General features: G+C 38.1%; 1 protein-coding gene across 6 annotated transcripts in view; it reads right to left on the bottom strand.

Annotated features, from left to right (window-relative positions):
• The window catches only part of FAM227B (family with sequence similarity 227 member B), a 213,586-nt gene extending 198,759 nt beyond the window's left edge, over positions 1 to 14,827 (bottom strand). For 3 of the 6 annotated variants that reach the window (XM_042988909.1, XM_042988907.1, XM_042988906.1), the window contains exons 1-3: positions 14,626 to 14,827; positions 10,770 to 10,907; positions 7,850 to 7,903 (exon numbers count right to left, since the gene is read on the bottom strand). In XM_042988909.1, the coding sequence (XP_042844843.1) occupies positions 7,850 to 7,903; positions 10,770 to 10,817 (102 nt within the window). In that variant the 5' untranslated portion in view covers positions 10,818 to 10,907; positions 14,626 to 14,827. The remainder of the gene's footprint in view (positions 1 to 7,849; positions 7,904 to 10,769; positions 10,908 to 14,625) is intronic. The other 3 variants (XM_042988904.1, XM_042988905.1, XM_042988910.1) reach the window with 3 other exon arrangements.

Below are 14,827 nucleotides of genomic sequence, written 5' to 3'. Positions count from 1 at the left end.
CTTTCTCAAGGGTTTTTATTAAGAAAGGGTGCTGGATTTTGTCAAAGGCCTTTTCTGCATCGATTGACAGGATCATATGGTTCTTCTCTTTTTTTTTGTTAATGTGATGTATCACGTTGATCGATTTGCGAATGTTGAACCAGCCCTGCATCCCAGGAATGAATCCCACTTGATCATGGTGAATAATTCTTTTTATATGCTGTTGAATTCGATTTGCTAGTATCTTATTAAGAATTTTTGCATCCATATTCATCAGGGATATTGGCCTGTAGTTCTCTTTTTTTACTGGGTCTCTGTCTGGTTTAGGAATCAAAGTAATACTGGCTTCATAGAATGAGTCTGGAAGTTTTCCTTCCCTTTCTATTTCTTGGAATAGCTTGAGAAGGATAGGTATTATCTCTGCTTTAAATGTCTGGTAGAACTCCCCTGGGAAGCCATCTGGTCCTGGACTCTTATTTGTTGGGAGATTTTTGATAACCGATTCAATTTCTTCGCTGGTTATGGGTCTGTTCAAGCTTTCTATTTCCTCCTGATTGAGTTTTGGAAGAGTGTGGGTGTTTAGAAATTTGTCCATTTCTTCCAGGTTGTCCAATTTGCTGGCATATAATTTTTCATAGTATTCCCTGATAATTGTTTGTATCTCTGAGGGATTGGTTGTAATCATTCCATTTTCATTCATGATTTTATCTATTTGGGTCATCTCCCTTTTCTTTTTGAGAAGCCTGGCTAGAGGTTTGTCAATTTTGTTTATTTTTTCAAAAAACCAACTCTTGGTTTCGTTGATCTGCTCTACAGTTTTTTTTAGATTCTATATTGTTTATTTCTGCTCTGATCTTTATTATTTCTCTTCTTCTGCTGGGTTTAGGGTGCCTTTGCTGTTCTGCTTCTATTTCCTTTAGGTGTGCTGTTAGATTTTGTATTTGGGATTTTTCTTGTTTCTTGAGATAGGCCTGGATTGCAATGTATTTTCCTCTCAGGACTGCCTTCGCTGCATCCCAAAGCGTTTGGATTGTTGTATTTTCATTTTCGTTTGTTTCCATATATGTTTTAATTTCTTCTCTAATTGCCTGGTTGACCCACTCATTCGTTAGTAGGGTGTTCTTTAACCTCCATGCTTTTGGAGGTTTTCCAGACTTTTTCCTGTGGTTGATTTCAAGCTTCATAGCATTGTGGTCTGAAAGTATGCATGGTATAATTTCAATTCTTGTAAACTTATGAAGGGCTGTTTTGTGACCCAGTATATGATCTATCTTGGAGAATGTTCCATGTGCACTCGAGAAGAAAGTATATTCTGTTGCTTTGGGATGCAGAGTTCTAAATATATCTGTCAAGTCCATCTGATCCAATGTATCATTCAGGGCCCTTGTTTCTTTATTGACTGTGTGTCTAGATGATCTATCCATTTCTGTAAGTGGGGTGTTAAAGTCCCCTGCAATGACCACATTCTTATCAATAAGGTTGCTTATGTTTATGAGTAATTGTTTTATATATCTGGGGGCTCGGGTATTTGGCGCATAGACATTTATAATAGTTAGCTCTTCCTGGTGGATAGACCCTGTGATTATTATATAATGCCCTTCTTCATCTCTTGTTACAGCCTTTAATTTAAAGTCTAGTTTGTCTGATATAAGTATGGCTACTCCAGCTTTCTTTTGGCTTCCAGGAGCATGATAAATAGTTCTCCATCCCCTCACTCTCAATCTAAAGGTGTCCTCAGATCTAAAATGAGTCTCTTGTAGACAGCAAATAGATGGGTCTTGTTTTTTTATCCGTTCTGATACCCTATGTCTTTTAGTTGGCGCATTTAATCCATTTACATTCAGTGTTATTATAGAAAGATATGGGTTTAGAGTCATTGTGATGTCTGTATGTTTTATGCTTGTAGTGATGTCTCTGGTACTTTGTCTCACAGGATCCCCCTTAGGATCTCTTGTAGGGCTGGTTTCGTGGTGACAAATTCCTTCAGTTTTTGTTTGTTTGGGAAGACCTTTATCTCTCCTTCTATTCTAAATGACAGACTTGCTGGATAAAGGATTCTCAGCTGCATATTTTTTCTGTTTAGCACACTGTAGATATCGTGCCAAGCCTTTCTGGCCTGCCAAGTTTCAAAGGAGAGATCAGTCACGAGTCTTATAGGTCTCCTTTTATATGTGAGGGCACGTTTATCCCTTGCTGCTTTCAGAATTTTCTCTTTATCCTTGTATTTTGCCAGTTTCACTATGATATGTCGTGCAGAAGATCGATTCAAGTTACGTCTGAAGGGAGTTCTCTGTGCCTCTTGGATTTCAATGCCTTTTTCCTTCCCCAGTTCAGGGAAGTTCTCAGCTATAATTTGTTCAAGTACCCCTTCAGCACCCTTCCCTCTCTCTTCCTCCTCTGGGATACCAATTATGCGTATATTATTTTTTTTTTTTTTAGTGTATCACTTAGTTCTCTAATTTTCCCCTCATACTCCTGGATTTTTTTATCTCTCTTTCTTTCAGCTTCCTCTCTCTCCATAACTTTATCTTCTAGTTCACCTATTCTCTCCTCTGCCTCTTCAAGCCGAGCCATCGTGGATTCCATTTTGTTTTGCAATTCGTTTAAAGCGTTTTTCAACTCCTCGTGACTGTTCCTTAGTCCCTCGATCTTTGTGGCAAGAGATTCTCTGCTGTCCTGTATACTGTTTTCAAGCCCAGTGATTAATTGTATGACTATTATTCTAAATTCACTTTCTGTTATATTATTTAAATCCTTTTTGATCAGTTCATTAGCTGTTGTTATTTCCTGGAGATTCTTCTGAGGGGAATTCTTCCGTTTGGTCATTTTGGAGAGTCCCTGGCGTGGTGAGGACCTGCAGTGCACTTCCCCTGTGCTGTGGTGTATAACTGGAGTTAGTGGGCGGGGCCGCAGTCCGACCCGATGTCTGCCCCCAGCCCACCGCTGGGGCCACAGTCAGACTGGTGTGTGCCTTCTCTTCCCCTCTCCTAGGGGCGGGATTCACTGTGGGGTGGCGTGTCCCGTCTGGGCTACTTGCACACTGCCAGACTTGTGTTGCTGGGGATCTGGCGTATTAGCTGGGGTGTGTAGGCAAGGTGCACGGGGGCTGGAGGGGCAGGCTTAGCTCGCTTCTCCTTAGGTGATCCACTTCAGGAGGGGCCCTGTGGCAGCGGGAGGGAGTCAGATCCGCTGCCGGAGGTTTGGCTCCGCAGAAGCACAGAGTTGGGTGTTGGCGCGGAGCGAGCAAGTTCCCTGGCAGGAACTGGTTCCCTTTGGGATTTTGGCTGGGGGATGGGCGGGGGAGATGGCGCTGGCGCCTTTGTTCCCCGCCAAGCTGAGCTCTGCCGTCCGGGGGCTCAGCAGCTCTCCCTCCCTTTGTCCTCCAGCCTTCCCGCTTTCCGCGCAGAGCTGTTAACTTATGACCTCCCAGACGCTAAGTCGCGCTTGCTGTCGGAACACAGTCTGTCCGGCCCCTCCGCTTTTGCCAGCTCGACTCGGGGGCTCTGCTTGGCCGGCGAGCCGCCCCTCCGCCCCGGCTCCCTCCCGCCAGTCCGTGGAGCGCGCACCGCCTCGCCGCCCTTCCTACCCTCTTCCGTGGGCCTCTGGTCTGCGCTTGACTACGGAGACTCCCTTCTGCTAATCCTCTGGCGGTTTTCTGGGTTCTTTAGGCAGGTGTAGGTGGAATCTAAGTGATCGGCAGGACGCGCTGTGAGCCCCGCGTCCTCCTACGCCGCCATCCTCTGGAACCCCCCCAAGTGTAGCAGACTTGTTAATGAAAATTGATACAGACATAAAGTACTCCTAAATAAAAGTCACATGAAAGCAGAAAAACAGGACGCAGAGTAAGAAATAAACATCAGTGAAGATCAAATGTGATGTGTAAATAAGGAAAGAATTCAAACCAACTCTTGAGTACCTAAAGAACTGAAAAGGACTAAAAAAGTGAAACACTAAAGGGAAACAGTGCAGAAGGAGGGGGATGTAAATTCCATGATGGCAAGGAGTATTCTGTTTTTTGTTCATTGTTGTATTTCCAGGGTCCAGAACGATACCTGGCATCTGGTAGGTAGTGGATAAAAATCATTAATGAATGAATGAACAGGATAAGTCAAAGAATTGATAGTAATGCAACACTAGTGGAACAAGAGGCTGTTATAAAAACAGAATACAAAAATATTTTTATAAAAATAAAAATAGAAACAGAATGGTGATGGAGTAAAGGGGAAAGAAGCAGGAAGAGAATGTGGGAATTGATCAAATAGATAAGTGAGAAATGACCGAAGGTAAAAAAAGTACACAGAACTAGAACAAGAAATAGGAAGAGGGGAAAGACAGGAGTAGAAGGTACAAAATATTAAAATTACAAAAGAAAAATAAAAATGGTAGGAATCGGCCAAAATGAGACATCTTTAGAAGATGTGATGAAAGATAAGTGATAAGACATGAGAAACTAACAGCTAACATGTAGGTTCCAGGTACTGGTCTGCTGCTAGCTAGGAGTGGAGCTGGGATCTGAACACAGGCAATCTGACACCAGAGTCTCTGTCCTTAACCACTACACCACTATGCAGATACACACCTTTGCTTTTATATTTTAGAGGGAAATTAATAGATAGGCTTTCCAGGAGGCCATAAGCAGTTTAGAATATATTTTAATTTCTATTTTGTTTTATTCATTTGCTTGTTTATCATATGTTTCAATTCTAAAAAAAAAAAAAAGCAGTTCCATGAAGGCAGGGATCTTTGCCTCTTTTTATTCACTAGTATATTCTAATTGTAATAGGCACTCAAAAATATTTCTTAAATGAATTTGAGGAAGTTATTACTTTCTTATGATTGCCTATAAGACAAAAGTTTTGTCCAGCAAATAAGAAATTAAATATCCAGTCATTTTATTCCTGGATGCTTTCAAATATTCAATAGTATGGCAATGCATAGACATAGTCATGTCTTGAAAAAAAATAACTACAGATTACAAGTATTTGGTTGGGAAATCGAGACAACAAGAACAACTTTACAGATAAATCCATAAGTGATAAAACAGTACAAATAGATATACGTTACTTTATCAAATGCCATATGATAAAAATTGAAAGCTATCAATATAAACGCTGGCCTTTGGATACAAGGACAGTGCTTCTTACATGCCATTAATAAAACATTTGCTTTGATTTTTATTTTATTCTATCTTTGGTAAAGGGCTGGCATAAACCTGTCATCTTGATTTGATTAGTATTCTTTTTTTTTTTTTTTACATTTATTTATTTTTGAGAGATAGAGAGAGACAGAACACAAGTGGGGGAAGGCCAGAGATAGAAGGAGACACAAAATCCAAAGCAGGCTCCAGGCTCTGAACTGTCAGCACAGAGTCCAATGCTGGGCTTGAACTCACAAACTGTGAGATCATGACCTGACCCGAAGTCGGACGCTTAACCGACTGAGCCACCCAGGCACCCCTGATTAGCATTATTCTTAATTTAAGCAGAGTGATTATGCATTTTCCAACTCAAGTAATTATAAATTTTCATCTGAAATCATAGATCTTTAAGCATATATGATGGTATAGTCCAAATATCTCCATAATTATTTGCTGATTTTGGTTTAACTATAATCCTTTCTCCCTTGGCATTAAAAAGACCCCAAACATTGTGATTAGGCTATAGCACGTTTCCATCATTATTTAAATCGAAATACAGTAAAACCTTGGCTTGTGAGTAACTTGTTCTGTGAGTGTTCCACAAGATGAGCAGACATTTCTAATAAATTTTAACTTGATAAATGAGCGATGTCTTGCAATATGAGTAGTACATGACCCCGAACGTCACATGATCACAACTGAGCCTATGGTTCTTCCATCTCTCTCTCTTTCTTTCTCTCTCTCTCTCTCTCTCTCTCTCACTGTGGAATTGTGGGTGATTGTCTCCCATGCTTGGATTGCTCAGTCTCAGGTTGTGGTATCTGGCAGAAATCAGTGATTTTTCAGAATGTTGGAAGGTGCCCACAACTGGCACTAGTATATTTTTGTCACTTCAAAGCACCTTTGGACAGTCCTTTGCTTTTCCATACAAAAGTAAGCTTAGGAATGCTTTGCTTCTTTCTAGGTCAGGCTGCCTGCAGATATAGATCCTTTCCTCTGCCTTATTGCCTCTTACATTGAATTCAGTATATGAGAAGAATTCAATACTGTACTATAGTCAACACCCGTGCAAGTGTATACAATGGCCCTTGTACAGAAAAAGGTTGAAAAGAAAGGTGGTAAGAAGGAGGTGATTCCAGTATAAATTAAGGAAATCATGGAGAAGTATGAACAAGGTACATGAGTAGCTGAAGTTGCACAATTTTAGAAGTCTACATCTGCATCTCGGCTGCAGAGGAAGAGGAGAAACAGGTGGAGGAATCCCTCACTTCAAATGAGATTAGGGAGATGTGTAAATGTGGGAAGCAGTGCAAAATTTTGTAGAAAAGCACCAGCCAAATAAGGTTGTAGCAGTGCAAGTGATGAATCTGTTTAATGACAATGCAATGTCACATTTCTGCAAAATCCTCAAAAGGAGACAAAATCAAGTGTCGTTGGATAGGTTCCTTGTTAAAGTTGCACAAAAAGAAAAAGATGCCATTGAGACAATAGATAGCAGTGATTCCGTTAGTGATAGTGAAGGCTGTCCTACACAATAACCCTCCTCTCTTGTCTCCCTTACACTAGCCACAAAGGTTTTCTAAGGTAAGTGCAGGTTAATTGGCTTATTTTTCTTTATACTTTGTATTTTTTATTATCTTGTATTATATTACAGTATTGTAATCATTTTTATATGAGTATTTCAGGTTGTGGAAAGAATCATCTGAGTTTCCATTATTTCTTATGGCAAAATTTGCTCTGATATACAAGTGCTTTGGCTTATAAGCATGTTTTCAGAGTGAATTATGCTTGCAAACCAAGGTTTTACTGTAGTTGCAAAAAGTTTGTGCTAATAATAGTTTAAAATATTTGGCTCTGCTACAGTGACTGAAATAAACTCTTGGAAACTAGGAATATCTTCATATTCTATTTGCTCCTAAAGGGAATTCAGTGATTTTCTAAAACATTTAAAAAAAAACTTATTTAAACAAAGAATTGAAAATAGATGTTAAAAATATAGGTATTTTTGCAATTCTATTCTCAACAGTTTAGTTGCAAATTTAGTATAGCAAATTCTGTTTATAAATAGGTACAAATTATTCAGTCCAAATTACTCAAAGTATGTACACACCTCATTTTAAAAAGTCTCCTTTCTCTCTGTTTTCCACACTAACATCTTTATCCTAGTCCTTGACACTCTCCAATGCAAAACAAACCTGATTTTCAGACTCACGAGTAAACAGACCCAAGGGAAAACTTGTAGCAAGCCCAATAACTCCAGAAGTCAGTACTTAAATGTTAACAATGGAAACAGGAGCTTTCAACATGAAAACACAGTTTTGAATATTTCACCCTGATTCAACAATCAAAGAAACTGATACACCACCTCTGCAAATTACCTGTGAGTCTAAACTGTGGTACATGGATAAATGAGGGAAGTACGAATAATTATCAGATATTCTTTAAGGTGTAAATGTTCAAAACAAACATATTAGCAAAATTATATAGAAACGTTTGTATCATCCTTCTGATGGGATACAGATCTAAAATTTTCTCAAAGTCAAAAAGAGAATAGAACATTGACAAGGCTACAAGATAGAGCCTACTGAAAGGAGATAAATATTTATAAGTATTTCCCACATTGAAATGTAGTTTTTTTGAATTTCTATTCTCAGTCTTTTCTTAAGCCTTCCATATCTTCACAACTGATGTTTTAAAAGATGTAATGGCACATGAAATAGATGTACTACTTACCCAATTTTGAAACTTTAAGAATTCTTCAATGTTCATTGGAGGTTTATGCATTTTCTAATGAAGTAAAATCAACATTGCTAATTAATGTAAATATTGCTAACTAACAAACTCAACATAAATTAACACTGTTTATGATGTTTACACATAATTTGCTTAAATAAATGATGCTCCTGGACTTAAGTTATAATTTTCAGAGCCATAAGGCATTGTAAAATATTCACTTTGTAAAGTCCCTGCACTTTGAAAAGGAACAGAGATCAATGTTTAAATTCTGAGCCTCCAAACCAAATTCTGTAAAAGGCTTCCTTCTTATATATTGCTTCTAGGGAAAAAAACTCCACACTAATCCTGTTGAATGTCCTAATTTCAAATTCCTACAAGAGTTCCAAGATATTTTGGGCTATGTTGGATGGTGTCTACAATAAATCCAAAGCCAAAAATATATTAACTTGCCTCTCTTGCTGATGAAGTATTTAATAAAAGGCCATATTAGTGACATGGTGAAAGTAACTTAAATGTTTGGATATTTCCATGTAATAAGTAATAGTCCGATTTTATTAGTAGTTTCCTCATAAGTTGAAAACATATTCTTTCACTAGACAAATTAATTTTAATCAGGACCACATCTTGTTCTTCTTTGCCTTAGAGACTGTACACATTCTTACTTCTGCTTGGAAGGCTCCCTGTTCCAAACCTTCTCTGTCCAATCCCTTCTTGACCTTATTTTAAATATCAAATTAAAAGTCACTTGTTCTAGGAAGTCCTCCTTGTTCCCCAAAAGATTCTCTTCAGTAACACATAGTAGATTTGTATCTATATGAGGATAGAAACTATGGTATAAGTCACTGCTGAATTGTCAAAATTTCATACGATGATTCACTCAGGATTAGTACACAATAAGTACTTGCAATGTGTATAAATTAATGAATAAATGAGTAAATAGATATCAGAAAAATGGGTATTTATTCAGAACAATAATATGACCATTTCTAGAGAATGAAAAACCCATTAGAAGAAGAAGGCAAAAATAAGAGGAATTCAGAATATCCTAATACAATATCCTAATGGTCTGATGATGGCATGTCTGAAAAGATTGCAGCACATTTTAATTTACCATAACATATTTCACATATATAAAATGATAAAGATTACAAAATCACCATAGTTTTGTAAAAATAGCTACACTTTTGAGGTTTAAGAGAATATTTCATTCTCTAATACTGTTTGAAATATGGTGAATATAAACTAATACATAACAGATAATAAATAACAAAATAAAAGGTATATGTGACAATCGTTACAAAAAGAAGCGTTCAGAAGCAAAGCTGCATTGAGCTGTCACAAAAATTTAATGGAAAACATGGGACTCTAGATTGAGAAGGGTAAGAAATAAGAGAGATGGTACGCACAGAATGCTTAGAGACAAAAAAAAATGTTAGGGATACAATATCTTCAGAGAGAGTGAATGTAGTAGTCATCTAGAAGAAAGCTATCAGTATATTTTGAAATGTATGAAATATAAAGAAGCTAATTAGAACAACTTAAATGTTGCCTTTTTCTTATAATGGCTATCAAACCACTTCTAGTACAAAGCACTAAAAAAATCCCCATATTTCTGTTTTAAAAATTCTTTTTTTTTTAAAATTTATTTTGAGAGAGACATAGAGAGCAAGCAGGGGAGGGGCAGAGAGAGAGAGAGGCAGAATCCCAAGCAGGCTCCACACTGTTAGCACAGAGCCTCATGTGGGGTTTGAACTCACAAACTGTGAGATCATGACCTGAGCTGAAGTAGAGTCAGACGCTTAACCGACTGAGTGGCCCAGGCGCCCCTTTTCTTTTCTTTCCTCTTTTCTTTTCTTTCTTCCTTCATTTCTTCATTTCTTTTTCTTGAGAAGAGTTGACACGCATTACATTAGTTTCAGGTGTACAACATGGTGATTCAACAACTCTACGCTGTGCTCGCCTGAAGTACAGCTACAATTTGTCACCATACAACACTATTATAACATCATTGACTATATTCTCTATGCTGTACCTTTTATTCCTGCAGCTTATTCATTCTACAACTGGAAGCCTGTATCTCCCATTCTTCTTCACCCATTTTGCACATCCCTTTAACTCCAGCAACCATCAGTTTGTTCTCTGTATTTAAAGTTCTCTTTCTGCTTTTGTTTAATCATTTGTTTTGCTTTTTAGATTCCACATATAACTGAAATTATATCGTATTTGTCTTTCTCTAATTTATTTCACTTTATTACACTTTAGGTCCATCTGCATTGTTGTAAATGGCAATATCTCATCCTTTTTATGGCTGCATAATATTCCATTGTGCGTGCATGTATGTGTGTGTGTGTGTGTGTGTGTGTGTGTGTATGTATACACACATATATACATAACTTCTTTACCTACTTGTATTGGAAAATAGTACATTCCAATTAAAGAAAATTAGAAAAATAAGTTAAGGAAGTAAAACTCACACAAGTTCCAGCTAATTTCAATATAAAATTCCAAAGTTCTCTAAGGTTAGTGTTAAAAAGAGGCAGGCATAAATTAAATGGACTTCTGCTCTAAGTAGAATGTAGAAGGATGCAAAACACCTATGCTTCCCTGGTAACAACAAGGGAAACCCAGACAAAATAAAAATCTCACTTTTCTATGAGGTTAGTGAAGAGTAGTGGGTGCTAGTAAGCAGTATGGGCTACATAATTTGGAAAATGCAGAGCCCCTTGTTCAAAAATTATTAAGAATTTTAAGATGGTAATATCAGACCATTAAAGCAAGTATAGGGTCCATCTAATCATCAGGGCCTGTGCAATTGAAAGCCCATGAAGCCTTTCTACCTGGAAGCCTGGATGACCTGAAATTAAAAAAAAAAAAATCCCCTTTATAAGTGAGCATAAAGCTGTGTCAGTTTCCTTACCCGGCAGTGATCTTTAACCATCCATTGAGGGAACTGTTGGTCTGCCATGGTGCAGGAACTTTGCAGAGATGAAGAGAAATCAGCTGGACCTTAAGCATCTGCATGAGCTGGAGGAACAAACTGGAGCCTGAAAGACACCTAAATACAAAAACAAATGACTCAGACAAACAATCCCTTCCCAGACCCTATGCCTCCCTTCTGAGTTTTATCAAAAAAGCAGCAGTCCAGGAGGGGATGGAAAGATAGAGGACTTAAAGAGGCCAACACATTCTTAACATTACTTGGGCTTCGGGGCCCTGACAGAGTTGACTTCAAAGGTGAAGCAAAAATGTAAAAAAAAAAAAATCAGTTCCAACTTCTCCCAATTGAATATTGACAAGATATAAGAGTTGGCTATGAAGAAGGAAGTTGGAAGTTGGGTTAGACACAGGTGAACTTCAATCCAATTAAAGCAAAAGTAAAGTTCAACTCAAGTCTAGGAGGAATCAAAAGATCAGTATCTCACTTTGAATGTCAAGGAGATAAAAAGGCTTGTGCTAAATTATACTTCATCCTCTATAATTTTTCCCACATAATGTCTAATACACAATAAAACAATTGAAGATGTACAAACAAGAAGTAAAATGGGACCTATAATCAAAAGAAAACACAGTCGGTGGGGCATCTGGGTGGCTCAGTTGGCTAAGCATCCAACTTCGGCTCAGGTCATAATCTCATGGTCTGTGGGTTTGAGCCCCCGCTTCGACCTCTGTTCTGACAGCTCAGAGCCTCAAGCCTGCTTCACATTCTGTGTCTCTCTCTGCCCCTCCCCTCCTCACACTTTGTCTCTCTCCCTCTCAAAAATAAATAAACATTAAAAATTTTTTTTAAATAAATAGAAAAAGGTATGAAAGGTATGAGCAGAAACCAATGAAATAAAAATATGAAAACAGAGAAATCAACAAACCAAAAGTTTGTCTTTTAAAAGATGAAAAAAATAAACCCTTAGTAGAAATGAATTTAAAAAATGAAAGGAAAATGTATATGGGAGGAAAAAATGATCTGCTAGATTGAAATATTTTAATTGCTATATTTGATTATAATGCTTTACCACTTTGGCAGAATGTCTGAGAACAGATTACCAATAACTACACAACAATTTGGCTATTATTAAACAAAAGAAAGTAAAAGGTTGTATTAAAAGTTAACGTGATCATATGTGGCTCAGGGTTGAATGATATTTACAAATGTGAATTTAAACAAAAATTGAGATATTACTACATTGAGAGATGAGGGGATAAGAACGTGTACAGGTAGAGAGAGAAGGAATGTTCTTGTACCTGGGGGTGGTGTTATAAAAGAGCTTTATCATTGACTTCCTTAGAAGAAAGTCAATGGAAAATGTCTGAAATTGAAAAAATCAAAACACTGTAATATATTATGACATATGCAGTAAATAACGAAAGAATAATTAAAGAGTCTTGAAAGAATTTTCCTTTTGAGAGAACTGAGAATAGAATGCAGGGGTTGGGAACTACCAGGCTTTGGTGAAAAACCTAGAATATGTCAACTGTTAGTGCTTACCAACATGTGTATGCTTCTCTACAGTTCCCAAGCTCACATGCAGTAAAGTGGGAGGGGGAGGGATCTTTGATATGTGGGCAAAGTGATATATGCCAGTTTTTAGGGATGACCTCTAAAACTTTTGGTATGATTCAACATGCTTTCTTTCTTGTCAGATGAGCTGTGGACTCAAGTCTTAGGAGATAGTAGAACCAGTAAAAATTAAACAAAAGAACACAAGAAACAACCTGAATCCTTGAGTCTAATGTTTCATCTGACTAGTAACATCTGAATTTCCTGTGAGAAATAAAAATTTATTGTATCAAACCCCTGAAATGTTGGGGTTTTCTGTGACAGTAGTAAATTCATCATGGTGGTTTAAAAAAAAATGGCCACAATTTCCTTGACAATCTTTTGAGACGTGGTATCTATCTATGTCCCCTTTCCTATAATCTGGACAGGTTTTAAGACACACTTATAACCAAAATAATGTGTAAGAAGTGACACTGTGTTACTCTTTGATACTGGGTCAGAAAAGAACATGTAGTTTCTGCCTTGTTCATGGCAATGCTGGACTGTGGAGCCCTCAGAAGTCTGATTACGCAGCTGCCATACTGTGAGGAAGTTCAGGCCACATGGAGAGTCTTACACACAGGATTTCTGCTAGCATTCATAGACTTCCGAGCTGAGTTATCAGAGAAAAGCTGACTCTCTGTGCCGTGCTGAACACACAATCCATGAACACAATAAAAAAGTTGTTTTAAGTCATGTTTTGGACTAATGTATTACAGAGCACAAGTAACCCAATACTCACATCACTTCAATGAATAAACAGTATCATTTGCTTTTTTTAACCTGAGCACCTGAACTAAAGCAGTTAAAGAAGAAAAAGGCATGAATTATTTATTCTTGGCTTGGAGACTTGCTATTGTTAACTTTTTTCACCCAGGAAGTTCATCTTTCCTCCTAAAGCAGTGGCTTTCAAGCTTTTTAAAGAGAAATGCACAAGAAGACATACATTTTATAAATGCACGCACCCACACAGAGATCTTTCTTATGATGGGGTTAAGTTTCGATAAACCCATGGTTAAGTTGAAAATGTATTTAATACACCCAACCTACCAAACATCATAGACTAGCTACCGTAAATGTGCTTAGAATACTTACATTAGCCTAAAGCTGGGCAAAATCATCTAACACAAAGCCTATTTCATAATGAAGTATCGAATATCCCATATAATTGAATACTGTACTGAAAGTGACAAACAGAATGGTTGTAAGTGTACTGATTGTTAACCCTTGTGATGGCCTGGCTGATGTGGCTGCCCACAAGAGAATTTCATATGACATATGGGTAGCTCAGGAAAATATCAAGTTAAAACTCAAAGTTTGGTTTCTACCGAATGCATACTGAATTCACACCATTATAAGGTCGAAAAATCCCAAGTTATACCAGGGACTGTCTGCAATTTAAAACTCCATGAAATAATACTTCACCAAGTGCCATGTGCTGCCATTTCCACAGTATACTATTTCATTTTTTTAAATGTATAGTTTTGGGGTGCCTGGCTGGCTGTGTCAGGGGAGCCTGCAACTACAGCTCTCAGGGTCATGAGTTCAAGTCCCACACTGGGCCTAGAACTTACTTAAAAAATTAATAAAAATTTTAAAAACACGTAGCTGTGACTCACTACATTTCCTTGCTTATAAATGGGACTTCCACCAATGGGTCCCACACATTCCCCTTGAAAAGCACTGCTCTTAAGCCATAATCATTCTTCAAGGCCTTACTCAAGTCCAACCAATGAGCCTTTGTTGACCACTCCATTCTGAGCTCTTGTAAAATTACTACAATTTATTAGTCACATTGTGTTTTCTGTACTACCCAGGTTTTAACTTGATGTCCTAAGCTCGTCTAGCGCAAGGTTCTGTCCTTTACCTCTCACATGCTAAATTCAAAGTACTCAATAAATACAATGCTTAATATCTGGCCATTGTGTTTCTCAATCTCACAATTGGTTGGGATTTTCTTTGGGGTGGCGTAAGGAAACGTGGTTTAATAATCCACCCACATATTATGCTTAATTCCAAAATGGAAGGGTACACAAAGAGTGGTGTGTAGTTTTCAAGAGAACCAAACCATCAAGGTACACACAATGTTTCTAAGAGCTTTCATTACTACGCACCGCACGAAGTACTCATCTTGACATAGCCATAAAAACGTAACAGAACCAAGTTCTCTCAGGACTAAAATATTTTTGGAATTGGAAAAATGGAAAAGTGTCCCGTGGGATCAGCATTTTTCACAACTCACTGCAACTACACCTTGAGAGTACACTTCCAGAACCGCGTGCCACTTAAGCAGGAAACTCGGCCGGCAGGGTGTGAAGCTCAGCCTCACCGAGCGGGCCTCACTGCCCTGGGATCCTGTCTCTCTAGCAGAGAGGCTACACCGCCCACAACCCGAGAGGCTAAGGCGGGACTTCCCCCTCTAACCCCGCCCCGCGTCCCTCCCC

This window comes from Panthera tigris, chromosome B3 (assembly GCF_018350195.1).
Source record: "Panthera tigris isolate Pti1 chromosome B3, P.tigris_Pti1_mat1.1, whole genome shotgun sequence".
Classification (NCBI taxonomy): Eukaryota; Metazoa; Chordata; class Mammalia; order Carnivora; family Felidae; genus Panthera; species Panthera tigris.
The sequence above is the reverse complement of the archived record's forward strand: the minus strand, read 5'-3'. Positions and strand labels throughout refer to the sequence as shown.